Genomic DNA, 17,933 nt, shown 5'->3' with positions numbered 1-17,933 from the left:
CATTTGCAAAAGCAATGAGCACCGTCATCACAAGATTCGTTGCAAGGGGCATCATTATCACTGCAGTAAACGATTCTGCATTTGCAAAAAGCAATATCTAAAAGTTTATCAAATTTAGGTTCCCAGCGTTTTTTGTTTGCCTTTTAAGATTTGTGTTGAGCTATCTTAGAGAATGCAGACCAACTTCTATTAATTCTTAGTGCTATTGCTTTAGTTCCACAAACTATGGGTTCTTTAAATTCTGTGTTGGAAATAAGCCACCGTTTTGCAACTTCATTAGCAACATTAGAAAAAATTTCTCGCATTCATATTTTACGCGGATTTTTTTCACAGACTAGTATTCTGTTTCGCTGCAGATCTAGACATTGCTGCAAATAATCACGTAGTGTTTGAAATTCAGTTTGGAGAAACTTTTTAGGACCTCCAAGATATTCATTTAGTTTGGTGTTAATTGATTTTCTGGTTTTCTTGCTAACTGATAATGCTATTTTTCTTTTTATTAATATATTATGAATCTGGAAGATATAAATACAGCAAGTATAGCAACTTTTTTTTTATTTTATTTTTTTAGATTATTTACCTCCCCAAGGCCCGAGGGGGCCACTACAGTCGAGGAGGCTACTCATTTTTTTGTGTTTTTTATTTTTTTTTTAGTTGTTATTCGTGGTGCAACCCTCTCTAAACTCTTTAACTCCGAAACACGAACCTTGCTGAGCAATGCCGCTGCGCGGAGAAACTAAGTTGAATTAATTTGAAATGAAATCTAAAATGGTAATTATAATATTTTCAAAGTATATTTGAATATTAACTGATACTTATACACAAAATGATATCGTTGAAAACTCAAAGCATATTATAAAAATTAGGCATAAGGTTAAACAATATTTTAAATAATTATTATGTACATTTATAACATAAACAGTCATCATTTAGTAAAAAAAACACAATATTTTTGAAAATTAAAAACGTTTTCCCGGTAGCTTGACTTGTTTTTTCACCAAAATAAATTATACCATTCAACTCAGGGTTTATGAATACATAGGAAAAGTGACATACTGAATGAAAATTAAAACATGCAAAAGTATGATATACCCTAACAAACATGAACGCCAAAAGGCGTATTTCAGAATGTAAGGGTTTATGTATAGATTAAAATCAAATGTATGTCAAGACTTAATCTGCTAAATACATCAAGAAATCATTTTTTTAAACAAACCTATTTTTTAAAGTATAAAAGGTATATAAAAATTATAAGGTATATTAAAGGTATTTATAAGGTATATAAAAACATTAAACATTTTCAAAATAAAAATAGGACAGTAATAAATGTTAATAATAATTATAAATAAAAAATTCTATTATTCTTCAATTAAAGGAAATTTATTAAGTATTACTTAAAATTCCTAATTAATTAAAGAAATATTTTTCCATACATGCTATTATTAAATAATTAAAGCTAATAATAATAAAAATGATAATTAACAATAACTTATGAATCTTTTGACTTTATTTTTTAGTCAAAATGTGTTCATCTTGTAGAGATTTTATAATAAAATTTACCTTGGAAATGAAAAATTTTTTTTTATAAAGAATGTTATCATTTTATACTTTTTTTAATTTTCAAAACCTTATAGCATTACCTTTAGTAACAAGGTTAAGATGTAAAATAACACTTTAGTTTATGTTTTTAAATATTTTTAGCTCTGAAGAAAATCAGTTGAAATCACTTATAAAATTTAATGTTGTAACCTTTTTTGTTATCTTGTGTGGGATTATTTAAAAAATACAATTAAAAAAAAAAAAGCTGCTAAAAGGTTTCTAACCATAGCTCCATGCTGTAAGCGTTTGTTAAACTCATGAATTTTATAATCGGGCTGCAGATAGTATGGGAGACTTCGTCTAAAAAAAAAAAAAAAAAAAAAAAAAAAATTAAAATTAAAATTTGCTACTGTAAGGAAGAACTCAACTTAATTGCTGTATTATTAAGGTTTTTGTATATAATTTTTCCTGTTTATATGCTAAAAATTTATGGAAATGTCATTTGAGTATAATACAATATGAATTTTAACAAAATAATTACCATCATAATAACAAAATTTAAAGTAAGAAGTTATTTGAAATAAAAATTTTTTGTTCATTTTACAGCTTTACAAAAGGATAATCTTATTAAATATCAAGGAACTTAATATATGTTTGACAGAGCTTTTTAAAAAAATAATAAAGAGACAAAATATCGCCATTGAGAACTTAAAATAATAAAGAGACAAAATATCGCCATTGAGAACTTAAAATAATAGAGACAAAATATCGCCATTGAGAACTTAAAATAATAAAGAGACAAAATATCGCCATTGAGAACTTAAAATAATAAAGAGACAAAATATCGCCATTGAGAACTTAAAATAATAAAGAGACAAAATATCGCCAATGAGAACTTAAAATAATAAAGAGACAAAATATCGCCATTGAGAACTTAAAATAATAAAGAGACAAAATATCGCCATTGAGAACTTAAAATGATAAAGAGACAAAATATCGCCATTGAGAACTTAAAATGATAAAGAGACAAAATATCACCATTGAGAACTTAAAATAATAAAGAGACAAAATATCGCCATTGAGAACTTAAAATGATAAAGAGACAAAATATCGCCATTGAGAACTTAAAATGATAAAGAGACAAAATATCGCCATTGAGAACTTAAAATGATAAAGAGACAAAATATCGCCATTGAGAACTTAAAATAATAAAGAGACAAAATATCGCCATTGAGAACTTAAAATAATAAAGAGACAAAATATCGCCATTGAGAACTTAAAATGATAAAGAGACAAAATATCGCCATTGAGAACTTAAAACAATAAAGAGAGAAAATATCGCCATTGAGAACTTAAAACAATAAAGAGAGAAAATATCGCCATTGAGAACTTAAAATAATAAAGCTTTTTATTGCTTCTTTTTTTTTCTTTTAAAAATAATTTTTTTTTTAAATTCTTTGTTAAATTTTTTTTTTAAATTTTTAATAAGTCATTTCATATTTATACATACATTCCATAATATCTTTACATAATTTTTCAATCAAACTCGTTTTGTCGTAATTTATTATTTTTGGTAGTTTAAAAAAATAAATGTCCTTAAAAAAAAAAGGAGAACTTTATGATGTCAAATTTATGTTGAGCTAGTGCATTAGGCATTTTTTATTCAAAACAAAGCCTGTGACATAAATAACATTTTTCATTTTATGACAGAGATCACAAAAACAATATTATACTTTTTATAATATTTTATGAGTCAAGTTTTTAAATCTGCATTTTCTACTAAATCTTAATAAGCCTCCAAAATATTTATCAACTTTTCTAGCTATTATAAAATAATTATAGAAACGGTTTATTTATAAATAATATGTATTTTTCTTTTTTTTTTAATCAGCTTTTAGAATTACTAAAGTTTATTTTTCAGTTTTGTAAGCTAATGAAAAATGTTCTATTTTGTAAAAGATGTGCTGAAACATGAAGCTTAAATTTTAAAAGGCTGACTTATGACTAAATTTTTAAAAGATATTTTAAAATTATTATTTAACTTCTTTTTTGGCACAAAACCATGTTGTTGCGACGTGATAAGATTATTTGTTATTAGATGTTTCATCATGGAGTCACAAATTATACTTTCCATTAATTTACTTATGACTGATGTGAGAGATATTGGCCTGTAATTACTTGCGATAAGTCGACTTCCACTTTTGTGTAGTGGAGTAACATTTGCCTGGCTCCATTGTCTCGGTCTCGGTAAAGAACTTAAATTGAAACTTTTCATGAAAATTATTTTTAGTGGAATACAAAATGATGTTGCACAGTTTTTTAGAACCTATGGACCTATGCCATTAATTCCGATTGATTTGTAAATATTTAAATTTTCTAGTTTCTGTGATATTGTGATTTCACAAAAAAGAAGATCTGCGTTATCATTTGCTTGAGTTAAGGATCGGTTCTCAAATTCAGGAAGTTCATTATTTATAATATTTGTAAAGACTGATTGAAAGCGTTTGTTAAATATATTAACTATTGTCAATTTGTTGGTGATTAAATTGCTGTGTTTGTCTTGTATTAAATTGACACTCGAGTTTAATTTTATTTTCAATTTAACATATGAAAAGAAGTTTTTAGGTTTGTTTTTTATCTTATTTATTAATGACAATTTAAATTGCAATTTCTTATTCTTTATATGGTGATATAATTTTTTGCAAACTTTTTGATATTCTTTTTTATGCTGTTTATTGTTGTGTTTGACATCTTAGATACTATTTGAAATTTGTATTATGCATGATGTTTGTCCTGAACAAGTTATTTTGTATATGAATCAAACCACTTTATTCTATTTATTTTTTGCTTGTTTAGTGTTTTAATAGAATATATAATCAACATGCTTCTTTGTATACTGATAAGAATGAATTGTAACAAAGTTGAATACAATCGCAGGGTTCGAGTAGTTTTGACCAATTTATGCTGTCTATATATAGTCTTAGATCCTCGTAATCACCTTTAGCGTAATTGTGATGGTGGTTAGAGAAACGATAAAAAGATTGATTATTTTGAGTCTATTCCCATATTATATTAGTGTCCATGTGTAATGTTGCCAAGCGTTAGTCCCGGAAATATCTCTGATATTCGTTCTTGCATTTCAGTAAATATTAGATCGATTGACAGATCTTTAGTGTTTTTATAACATGTCTGGAAATTTACGTGTTGAATAAAATGACAATCATTAACAGTATTGAAAAAATTTGATTCGCTTTCAAGGCTGATTGAATTGGCTGGGTTACATTCTGCATCCCATTTGATGTCAGCATAGTTGAAATCACCTGCAAACATTACCCCATCAAAATTTTTAGTCAAGAGGTAGCGGTTAGCTTCATAGAAGGAATCATAAATTTTTTTGTCTCTTATAGTGGTTAGATAAGTTTTAAGGTTGTCTGTGCATCGAGGATTACTGGCCTGTATATACCAAAACACAAAAAAAAAACATCCAAGCAGCAGTTTTTCTTTGCCGAGTGATAAACAGCACCACTGTCGCTCGACACATTCGTCATTTAGTATCTTATTATTTGTTTCAGTACTAGTATATTTTGAATTAACATATATGGCTACTCCACCCCCACGAATACCGCGGTCTTTTCATAGTTGGTAATATAAGGAACAGATGTGTCTGTAAACCATGTTTCTGTGATAAAAATGATGTCAAAATTATGATGAAGGGCGATTGTTCGAAGCTCTTGCATTTTATTGTTAAAGGATGTTACATTGGTATAATAACAGTTCAATGAAGTTCGAGATGAGTAATAAGTTGATTTAGATGATGAAGTTCTGTGTAATGGTGGCAAATTTAAATGTATATGCATTTTTGAATTACTAGTTGGTATTAGTTTGCCTACCTTCAAGGTTAACTTTGATTAGTTAATCTCCATTTAAAATGAATTTAAATTTGTTTTCTTCATTTGATCCTTTTAATTTAATGTTTTAATCATTTCTCTCTACAATAAGTTTTTTCCTATTTTCTCGCTCCATTGGAGATAAATCTGCGCTAATATATACTTGTCTATAGTTTTCATTGCTTCTTAGTCATCTTGCAAAATTTAATGCATTAGAGCGATTTATGTTATTATCAAATTTAAAATTAATTTAATTAAATTAATTTAAATAAATTTAAAAGTAATTTAATAAAAATATATAATTTTATTCTCATAAAAAAAATATGTAATTTAATTTAGATTTTAAAAATATGTAATTTAATTTAGATTTTTAAAATATGTAATTTAATTTTGATTTAAAAAAGATATTTAAGTTTATAAAAATTAAAGGTTAATGCTTGGGTTTAACTCAAATGTAAAATCTATTTAAAAATATTACTAAATATTGTTTAATTTTTAAATTTTATTTGTTCTTAAAAGGGATGCGGAGTCCCAAAAGGACTCCGGCTTTATATCTAAACTTTTTCCAAGCCTGTAGTGTCCATAAGCTCTAAACATGTTTGTTGACTTAAGATCTGCTATAATAAAAAAATTCATGAGATTTAATGACTTGAAATTTATTGTTTTTAAGCCCGGAGTCCTGGAGTCCTTGGGCTCAAAAAACGATTGTTCTTCTAACCTAAAAGTCTTAACTTTTTTCCTATTAGTAGTCCATAAACTTATTTATATTTTTAGAGCTCCTGGATACCAAAAACTAGGATGAAGTAATCTATTTGTGACTTTCGAATTTGGAGTCTTTTTTGGGACTCCGCATCCCTGGTTCTTAGAAAAAATAAGCTCGTTTTTATTGCAATTGTTTTTTCGGTTTTCCTTCCTAAACATTTTTATTTTTTACTACAAAATTGAACTTTAAATAAATGCATCAAAAATTGCACAAAACATAAGTTAAACTTTTTTTTATAATGCAAGTTAAATAGCAGCAATTATTTTTTAATAAATGATATATACAGCGATATGATTTTAATAAATGATGTTTGGAAAATAATCTTCGCTTTCACAACAAAATCGCTAATAAAATAATAAACTTTTAATAAATAAAGCAAATAAATTAATGTAATATTTTTATTTGTTACCTGCTAATTTTTTTTTAAATAAAAAATAATTTGTAGTTGCAAAGCCGCAATTAGAAATTTAAGAAATATTTAAAAATTCAAAAATTGAACATTTCAATTCAACTATGCAAATTTCGAGAAAAGAAAGAAATTTGTTAATACAAAACATTTTTTTTAATTTAATATTAAATTTAATTATTTAATATTAAAAAAATTTGAAGAAAATAAATATTCCCTTATAGTAATAATAAAAAAGAAGTTAAATAACATTTAGCTCGTTTTGCGGTAGTTAATATTATTGCAGTAATTTAATGTTTTTATAAGAATAAAGAGAATTTTATGACGTCAAACTCACATTAGGCTATTGCGTTAAGCATCTTTTATTTAAAACAAGGCCTGAAATATTATAAAAATTAGTACAGATGATAGTTTAGAATAGTATCAAGTTTAGTTTAATTAAAAAATAAAAGTGTGTTAGTTTAAATTTTACCGATGTATGATTTTTTTTAAATATTTCTCTATCTTGTTCTTTATCAATAATTGTTTTAAATATTTAATAGGTTTGCATAAGTAAATAGAAATTATAAACATAAAACTTTCTTAAGTTGGATTTTTTTAATATTTTTAATATTGGAATCCAAACAAGCATTATATTATATAATATTAAACTCAGAACACACATTTCTCTTTTGTCAGGCACACTCCGAAAGAAAGGAATTCTAATATACCCAAAAATAAGTTAAAAAAAAAATTATAAGAACTCAAGTTTTATTTTTTTTAGCTTTAATGTCATGGTGTTAAATTAAAGTTGTTGGTGAGAAATGAGAAAAAACACCTTTTTTTTGCTAGGGGATACAAATAAAAAAAAAAAAGCGATTAAATAAAATAGAGCTAAATGAATCAACACTGAGATCCTAAGATGAAACAGCGGAATTTAAATTAGTCTTACAAAAGACAAGTTGGTATAATAATTTTGAAAGCGCTAAGATTCAACTAATAAGTTAATTCAAAGACCACAAATATTTGTAAAGGATTAAAGCAATTTAGTAGTTATGTCTTTTTGTTTAATTTTTTTAGGTGCATTTTTCATGCTTCAAGTTAATAGACTTAACTCAACTTAACTCGATCAAGAATAGTGTATGACATATTAACAATGAGCTAAGCAGTAGCATCATTCCTTCGAATTGAATTAAAATTGTAACAAAAAGCTTCTTATATTAAAATGAAAAAAATTAAGACTTTTAGGTTAGAGGAACAATCATTTTTTGAACCCGGAGTTCTTAGGTATAATGGCTGCAAGGACTCCGGGACTCCAGGACTAAAAACAATAAGTTTCAAGTCATTAAATCTCATGAATTTTTTTCTTATAGCAGATCATAAGTCAACAAACATATTTAGAGCTTCTGGACACTACAGACTTGGAAAAAGTAGAGTTATAAAGCCGGAGTTCTTTTGGGACTCCGCATTCCTGACAGCAAGGAATGCTTAACCTTATCTAGCAAAATTGGAATGAATATAAAAATTTAAGTGTAAATAATATTATAATTACAATAATAAGTTATAAGATTAGTAGCCTCCTTGTCTGTAGTGGCCTTCTTGGTCTTGGGGAGGCGAATTAACAAAAATATATATATATAATAATAGTATTGAAAAGAAAATTAGATTTAAATTAAACAATATAGACACCCATTTAGAAAATAAAATTTTGAATACATAATAAAATAACAATGGTGCATTAATTCTTAAATAAAATGCCTTATTTTTCAATTTGTTATTTCATGTGTGCTTCTTTATAAATAGTAGTACCCTGTAGATCTTTTAAGATTTTAAACTACTTTCAAAGAACTTTCAAATTTGCAAAAACTTTGTAAATTTGAGACATTTTATATTTGCTATTGCATATTCAAAGGGTGATCAGCTTTTATTATACTAAACACATTATAAAATGCAGATTACATCTAATAAATAAAAAAATACCGATTAGAAGGTGAAGGCAGCACATTAGATCTTTGCATTTTTATAAAGATATTCTAAATAAAAAAACAAACATTTTATAAACTTGAATACATTAAACTTTATAATATACTAAATTTTTATAATAAATTTTTATTTTAGATTTAAAATAAATTAAAACTAATTTGCTCAAATGTGACACATCTGACCAAAACCAGTTGGATGTCGCGTTATGTTATATTGAGAAAACCATCAAAACATCTCAAAAATTGAATTTTTATCATTATTTATTTTTTTACATAATTGTTTACATAATTATGTAACATGTATGATGCGTCACAAATGATAAAAACAAATATATATGAGTTTAGATATATCATTTAAAATTATGTAAAACAATTTGAACCGATTAAAAATATTTTTCTATAGCACTAAAACCATACTCAGCAGTCTCTAATTCAGTTTATTTGCTTTTTTTAATGTTAATTTATGAGAATGAGCCCACCTAGCTCATTCTCAGCCTTCTAGAATGCTATAACTAATGCACAAAATAAACATAAGCCTCTGAGTATTATCAAAGTCTGCGACAATGAAGAATTGATGACTGCAGATATCCTACAATACATAAAACAATATCAACGTTTATAGCTGATCTTTACAACCAACACAATTTTTGAATGATATTATTGCTCAACTTATTGCTATCTGTAAAGCATCTTACTATAGAAATAAATATAAATTCAGGGTGGCCACTCAAATTTGAAAGTGAAATTTGATGACTTTTTAATAACTTTTCTTAATATTTGGTAAAAAATACTAAAGTAAAATATCCAGTGCACACCATGCACTTAGCCATTGTCACACACACACACAGTCCTCAAAAATATGCCAATCAATTACTAATTGCTAAGAAGTTTTGAAATTGTGTATAAAAATAACTCAGATATTTGCATTATAACTGAAAAAATTTGAAAATTGTAACTTTAAAAATAAATGCACAAGATCTTTTTAAAAAACTAAGTAGCAAGGAAAAGAGCGCATGGTGAACACTAAGTATTTTACTTTATCTCTAAATAAGAATTTCTATTGCAGGCCTTGTTAAGAAGCGTTACGCAACTCGCATTTTGCTTGCGAAAAGGCGATTTGCCTAAGCATTCAGCAGTTTTGCGTTACGCAAAAACTTATATCTTTTAGAATATTTTTAACTATCTTTTGATATCGTTTATGTGACGTTTATTCTGAAGAAATAAAGTCGTAAGTAAAAGCATTTAACCGCAATTGTAAACTAATAGATTTTTTGTTAAAGAAACGGTTTGTTTAATAATTTTTTTTATTGTTGATAAAAATTAGTTAAAAAAAATTAAGTGTTTTAAGTTTTATCTTAAGGAATTAAATATATAAATTCCTTTTAAATGTAAAAATTATTTTTTGTATAATAGTTTAAAAAATGCACGATTTATTTTAATGTAAATATTTTATTCATAAGATATTTTGTTTAGTGTTAATTCAATAACGTAAAGTTTTAATGACGTTCGTTTAATTTATGAAGATAAATTATGATCACGTATATGTTATCGGTAACTGATAAATAACAAAAAAAAAAACTATTGTTTAAAAACATTATTAAAAAGAGTTCACAAATTAAATAAGAAAAAATTTATTAACAGTTAATAAAATAATCAAAAACCAAATGCAAAATTATAAGAAAAACATTAATTTATGTTTTACAAAACATTACCAACATTATTTTACGTTTCATGAAAAGGATATTTTTTTCAAAATAAAATTTAGTTCATATTTGAAAAAAATAATAATGATTCATTAAATAAGAACTTTGATTTTATTTGTAACTTTTGTTCTAGTGAAAAAAAAAACTAATTGTTTGTATGATTTTTAAAGCGTTAATATAATAACTTTAATTACAACGCGGTACTTGAAAAGACGCTATGACGCAATATAATTTCTAACGATGCAAAATATATTTGCTGAGTTGAGTTACTTAGAAAAGCGTTACGCGTTTTTGCTACGCAGCGAAATCTCGTAACAAGGCCTGCTATTGTTTAGATTAAAATAATCAAATTACTCTTTTTAATATTTAGCAAGAAAATTTTTTTTTATGCAACATATAGAATAAATAAATTATACTAACATAACTTTATTTTTTTTCATTTCAGGTTTCTAAATAACAAATAACTATTAATTATATTTTTTGTGTGCAAGAATTTCTGATACCAATCTGTTGTTTTAATGGTTAAAGTGATGCAGTTAAAAATTTTGTTCAAAAATATATACTAAAAACCACTTTACAGTAATAAAAATAAAAACTTTCTCTCAAGATATAAAATGACTAAAACTTAAATTAACTTACATGACATTTTTTTATCTTCTCTTTCATCAAAGCTGTGTTTCATCAAAGAGTTGGAAGTTACTGGGAGAAAGTAACTTCCAACCTTTGACGAAAGAGAAAAGGTTAAGTTTATAAAGCAAGATAAAGATTAACAGAGAACTTAAAAGATTGCAAATTATATGAATGAGGAAAACAGAAAAAAAAAACTAGAAGAATAAGAGTTTTGGAGCACTTAAGAACAGTCACAGTAAAAGGATGAGACTTAATTAAATGATGGGTAACACAAGAATGTATTTTAGTAGATGGCACCAGAGACGATAGCTCTTTAGAGCAGCCTCCATTATAGTATTTATAGAAAAAAGAAAGAGAAGCAACATTATAATGTGACAATGGTTGAAGGTTTGCTGCAAGTGCTGGTCCATCTATGTTTATATGTATGCGCTTTTGAAGCTTGTCTGAAATAAAAAAGCGATCATTTGAAAATCTGCTCTAGATATAGCAACAGTATTCCATACAAGGATGGATTTGAGATTTAGAGAGATAAAGAATACAATCTGGAGTAAGAAAGTGGCAAGCACAATAATGAGATGCAACCTTAGAAGATGCTATTTTTGAAATGGATTTGATATATGGTTTCCAAGATATATGGTTTAAGAAATGGCAATATATAAGAAAAAAGTTATCTGAAGCAAACACACTAACTAGTCAACTTGTAAAACAGCAATTTAAAAAAAGAATTATTGAAAAGCGTAACATTAAATTTAATACACCTTATGAAATATTTGTTAAATCCAGATGATCAATTTGGGAATAAAATAAAAAGAAGCAATATAGTAAATCTTGTCACCAATCTTATTTATAGGTTACTTCAGTCTATTAAAGAAGATTCAAATGTTGATAAAGAACTCCTTAGTTGTAATATGTCTGATGAAATCAAAAAAAAAGCAATGAATTGACTTCAACTCAAGAACTGAAATGTTTGATTGAAAAATCTGATTTGGAAATTACAATCAACAAAAATGAAATTGGATCAAACGTAATTCAAAAAGAAATGCTTTTCAGTGCTCTTAAAACCATTCCACCGACATCTATGGAGGCTGAAAAGACTTTTTCAAGCCTAGGATTATTTGCAATAAAAATAAGGTTGTTACACGATGATACCTTAGATGCATTAACTTTTTCAAAACAAACAATTAAATTTTGAGTGACAATGTTTATTATTTTTGTCAAATAAAACGATTTTCAAATTAAATTAGAGTTGAAAAAGAAAGTAGGTTATTATAAATAAACAAACAGTTTACTACTTGTTTCTTGTAATGCTTGCACCCTTTTTGTTTTGCATTTTCTATTTTAAAAAAAAAAAAAAGATAAAAAAAGTTCAAAAAAGTTTGAACTTTTTCCGAAGATAGTTCGAAACTGTTCAGGTTCAAACTGTACAAAAAAAGTTCATATTAGCAGCTCTATTGCAAACAGATCCTTTTTTATCTCTGTAATATATAATGACCAAAACATTGCTTTCTATTGATCTTTTATTATTCTCTGCAAAGGATAATGATCAGAAACAAAATCAACTTATGATTGATGATTTATCGTAGCAAGTATATCGGGTATAAATATCTGGTACAATTGTGATAATTAATATTTCAATTTCTATATTCAGGCGATCTTCAATTGCTTTTCTACAGAATAAACTGTATGAATCTTTATAGATAAAAAGATTTTTTAACAATGTTATTTTGAACACACCTTACATATGCTTTGTTGCAACGTGAATGATAACAAACTTTAATAGCAGAACAATCTTTAAAAAAACATTGCTTATTATTACCTATTTGCAATAGAAAATTTGTTTTACTTTTATATTCAGCTGCAAGTCACAACTTATCAGAGTTTATGATTAAGTTAATTTTGGGATTTTGGATACTTTTACAAATTCTCATATATAAAATATATTATTAAATAAAATATCTAATATATGTTTTAATCATTCAATAAAAAACTTCACAAAAATAGTATAAGAATTAACTTTTTAAAAAAATCATTTCTTAAGAGTAAATCACTTTGAAAATGTTGATAAAAGATGAAAAAACTGAATCATAGTATTTTAATTATTCTTTCTTACAGACAATCCATATTCTTGGTTTAGTTATGCTTTCTTAAAGATGATCCATCTTCTTGGTTTAGTTATGCTTTCTTACAGACAATCCATATTCTTGATTTAGCTATGCTTTCTTACAGATGATCCATATTCTTGGTTTATTTATACAGATGATCCATATTCTTGGTAGGAAATTAGAAAACTTTGAATTTTGTTTATTAAACATGACAGATGAAAATCTTTTACTTTTTTAAAATAAAAAGGTTATTAAAATCTACTAAAGCTAAAATAGTTTTTGTTTTAAACATTTTTTATGTTTATCTTTGGTTTTTTAACTCTTTTCAAATTCCTTTCTAAAATAATTTTTTTTATAAATCTTTGGTAGCAAGAATAATAATACTAAAAGCTGGTCTGAATTAAAATCTGAAACAACTGCAAGTTGTTGTTGATGTTATACTGTATCTAGAAGTTGTTGTTGATGTTGTACTTTATCTTCTTCGCTTACATGACAATAACCTTCAACGTTGTGGCAGAATAATGTTGCAAAATTTTAATTGTCGCAAATTTGATTGTCAAAATTGTGAAAAAGGAATAGTGTCACAAATTATCACAGTATTGATTGTCGAATAACAGAATAATGTTGCAAAGGAATTTAATGATTAGTGTTGAAAATAAAAAAAGAAATAATGTTGCAAAGGAATTTAATGAATAGTATCGAAAACAAAAAAAGAAAGTGTCACAAATAGTATATTCGGAGTGTCGCAAATAGTATAATCGGAGTGTCGAAAACAAAACAAAAAAAGGAGTAGTGTCGCAAATGAATTTAATAAATAGTGAAAAAAAGAATAATGTCCTAAAGGAGTTGAATGAAGAGTAACGAAAATAAAATTAAAATAATAACTATAAATATGTGTTTAGATAACATGTCTGATGTCATAATCAAATAGCCTGCTGCTGGGGCCTTCAGTACATACACCAACTAACTTATAGCCTGCTGCTGCAAAGGAGTACCGCTACATCGACTGAGGGTTTGGAGTTTGGTGGCAATCTTTTCTTTTATTATTCTTTGTTTTTTTCTGTAAGTCCTATGCTATAAAGATAAGCAAAAAGAGTAAGCAATTGCTGAATTTAACTATTTGCAACACTATTCGTTTTTTCTGTTTTTAACACTATTCATTTGCAACGCTATTCTTTTTTGTTTTGTTTTGAACACTATTCATTAAATTCATTTGCGACGCTATTACTTTTTTTTGTTTTCGACACTATTCATTAAATTCATTTGCAAAACTATTTCTTTTTTTTATTTTCAACACTATTCATTAAAGCCATATGCAACATTATTTCTTTTTTTTTTTTTGCGATATTAGGCCTTTTTAATATATTTGACACTATTCTGAAGTTCATTTTTGACACTATTTCTGCCACCCCTTTCAATAAATGCTACTCTGTTGCAATTTTAATTTCATTAAGCTTAAAGAGAACATAATCGTAAGGGATCATACACAATTGATCTCTTATGCAAACAAAAAAAATCAATGATGTCATGTACTGAAACTCTTAGGAATAAAACGCGCTTGAATAAATTATCAAGTCTGTGGATTACGGCATATATTATGCTGACTTTTTGGCCTACAATAAAACGGAGAAGACAAGCTTCGACTAAAATAAAAGTGTTAGTTTTTCTTGGTACCTTTTGTTTTAGTCAAAAACAATTAGCCCAAACATTTTTTCAAATCATTCTCTTTAATATAAACACAACATGTCTTGGAGGTTTGGGACCCCTTTGACGAAATTCTGAAAATACTTTAAACAAAACTTTATTATTTTTGACAAGGTCGTCGTGCTTCACATTGTCTTTAAAATAAATCAATTTGTTTTTGTTTATAGCAATCGTTGCCTTTCTTTTTTTAATATTTTGTATTTCTTATATATTGTATATATTTGTATATTATATATGTATATTATATATACTTCTTATATATTCATATATATTGCTTTGTTCTTTTAATATTTTGCATAACACTATTATATTTCTTATTTTATAAAAAATGTTATGGGTAAATCCATTCCATAATTTACGCGTTTTTCAAAATGTCGAAAAACGGATAAATCTAGAATACAACATGCATGAATTAAAAGGTTAGAACAGAAAAATGCTTATTGTAAGCAAAATATGGTTTCATATTGTAAACATGTACATTTTCGTTTCACTAAATGTTAACACGCAAGTTTACATACATAGAATACACACCTCGACTTTGAGCAACGGAATGAAAGAAACAGATAGATCTGCATACGGCCTGGCATTGATTGTATGATTGATTTTTGACTCAAGATGGGATGTGAGAAATTTGTTGATCAAAGACTCAAAGACCTTGCTAATAATAGAAAAAAGACTGATAGTACAATACTTAGAGGGGTCAGAATGTTTACCAGAGTTTTTTAAAATTGGATCTATACAACTTACCAACCTGCTGGTCAAAATAAGCAAATACAATTTATTTTTTTTGTTAACCATATTATTTGTGGCTAGACATGTCATACTTTAAAGGGCTTCTCTCTTGCAGTTTTTTAACAACTTTAACCAGCATAGTTATGCTATCTTTTTTTAAATTTGTCTTTACCACCAAATACTTTTTCAAATAAAATGCAATATCCCTGAAGAATTTAAACTTTGCAAATGTTGTCCTTATAATGATATACCAGTATATGATACAACTTACATAGGTTCTTTTTCTTTGCTATGACTTTTCCAGTATAAAAGGACATTAATTTAATTTTAATAAACAATTTTTTACTATCGGATACCTATCATGTTGTTAACCAGTTTTATGCAGATCATGTCAATACAGTTAATTCCCAATAACTTGAACCTCCAAGAGACCAAGGAAAATGATTTGACTTGACAAATGTTCAAATAAAAAAAATTCCTGTTACATTGAACTTTGATATGAGATATTAGTTTGAGTAAAAGAGATTGTTCTTTTATTAAACCTAAGGTATACACATTAAACTTACACCATTATACCAATGTTTCGATGAAATTTCGATGAATGAAGTTACAGATTGCTTTCAGGCAGTACAGTCAAAAGATAACATTCGAAAAAGTTTAGCAACATAACGACTTCCTTATTATTTGGTAATAAAATTGCAACTCAAGGGTTGCAGTCTTTTATTTAGAAATTCATTAAAATATTTTTATTTTTTTTAAACAATTTTATCATTCAGATTTATCTTGTAACAGTTTTATTATAGCATTATTTTACATCTGATAATGATCTATTCTATTCAGATCTAAACACAAGGAAAAAATAGAAAATATTAAAAAAATATTATGCTACAGTTATTTAAGTTTTATATAGAATGCTTTTTTTTTTCAAAAAAAACAAATAATGTTAATACCTTTAACTTGCATAAAAAAGTTTAAGTTTTCAGAAAAAATCTTATGAAAGGGAACAAAAAAAATGGTTTGACTTAAGGAAGTTTGAGTTATCCAAGGTTCGACTTGACCAGAGAATTTCAATAGTAATTGGTTAGATAATTTGAAAGGACAAAATTAAACAGTTCAAGATATTAAAAGTTTGTGTTTAACCATGAATTAACAGTATATTCAGATATTTTTATTGTGATGCTACCACTAGGAAGGTCATCATGTTTATAAGTTCCTCCTATCTTTTAACAGACATATCTTACATTTTGTAAGTTCTAAACTGAAACAGGTTGCACTGAGTTAAATATTGCCAGAAACAGGGAAGCCTGACCTGAACAGACCATAATTGATTGATTGACAAACTCAAGCAAAATTTTTAAATATATTTTTATTATTTATTTAACTGATTTTTTCTTTTGAATAATACTAAGATTTAAACTACTAAATTTAATCTTCTAAAAAGGGCAATTTGATCTAATTGATTGCAATAAAATGATAATCTATAATTTACACATCAATATCCTTTTCAAAAAGGTCTTAGACTAGGTGTACTATTACTTTTCTTTGCAAATATCTTAAAATATCACTATTAGAAAAAAATTAAAATCATTTAAAAAAGTCCCATGAATTTTCTATGACTTTCAATAAAAATTTAAAAATTCCATGACTTTATCCATGAGCAAATGAAGTTCCATGACATTTCCATGATTTTCATGACTACTGGCCACCCTGAAATTGCTGATAGTAAAAATAGTATTTAGTCAAATGCATGTTGACTATCGACCCTAACCACGTCTTACCCACAGATACTGAATTTGGTGCAAACTAAATTTGCAATTCTCAGATATAGTTATGTAAGAAATTTATAAGCCAGATTTATCACCTTTTAAGCCAATCCCCTCTCTGCCAGAATCACCCATCGTTAATTTCTCTTATCAGTGAACAACTCAAATGCATCAAATTTGACACCACTCAGCCATCTAACTAAACACTTAATGCTGCACGACTTGAAATAGTAGAGTTTTAACCATTGTATCAATAAATGTATTGTACAAGGTTAGTGACTTTTTACAAATATCAAACCCATTCACAAAGATAACCCATCTCTATCAACTTCCAACCAATTGTGATAAATGACTCCCTCCGTAAAGGCATTACACACAAGAAATATGCAGATGATATTTTAGCTTTCATACATGGTAAAATCTCTTTCACAAGAAGTAGTAGATCTTCAGCAATCGTACAATGATAATAAAATGTTTCTCAACATAGCCAAATGCAAAGTTATCAATATTGGCCAAGGTGTAAAGCTAGTCATAACATTAAAAGGCAAAATTCTTGAAGTTGTAAACTCATACAAATACCTTAGCAATTTTAACTCAAATTTAACCTTTAAATTTGACAAACAATGAACTAACCTAGATAATAAAATTGTCCTAACAAATATCTCTCTTTAAGCAACTCCGAATATTCGGTTGATGGTCTCAAACTATGCTTATGTCTTTTTACCTTGCTTTAATGCACTATC

At 26.5% G+C, this 17,933-nt stretch overlaps 1 protein-coding gene across 2 annotated transcripts in view; it reads right to left on the bottom strand.

Moving 5' to 3' along the window:
• LOC136071813 (LIM domain-binding protein 2-like) overlaps positions 1-17,933 on the bottom strand; it is a 44,624-nt gene that overhangs the window by 26,147 nt on the left and 544 nt on the right. Inside the window, exons 2-3 of one of the 2 annotated variants that reach the window (XM_065797217.1) lie at positions 8,555-8,607; positions 1,824-1,899 (exon numbers count right to left, since the gene is read on the bottom strand). In XM_065797217.1, the coding sequence (XP_065653289.1) occupies positions 1,824-1,899; positions 8,555-8,592 (114 nt within the window). In that variant the 5' untranslated portion in view covers positions 8,593-8,607. Of the gene's footprint in view, positions 1-1,823; positions 1,900-8,554; positions 8,608-17,933 lie in introns of those variants that run through there. The other variant, XM_065797218.1, reaches the window with a different exon arrangement.

Source organism: Hydra vulgaris, chromosome 05, assembly GCF_038396675.1.
Source record: "Hydra vulgaris chromosome 05, alternate assembly HydraT2T_AEP".
NCBI lineage: Eukaryota > Metazoa > Cnidaria > Hydrozoa > Anthoathecata > Hydridae > Hydra > Hydra vulgaris.
The sequence above is the reverse complement of the archived record's forward strand: the minus strand, read 5'-3'. Positions and strand labels throughout refer to the sequence as shown.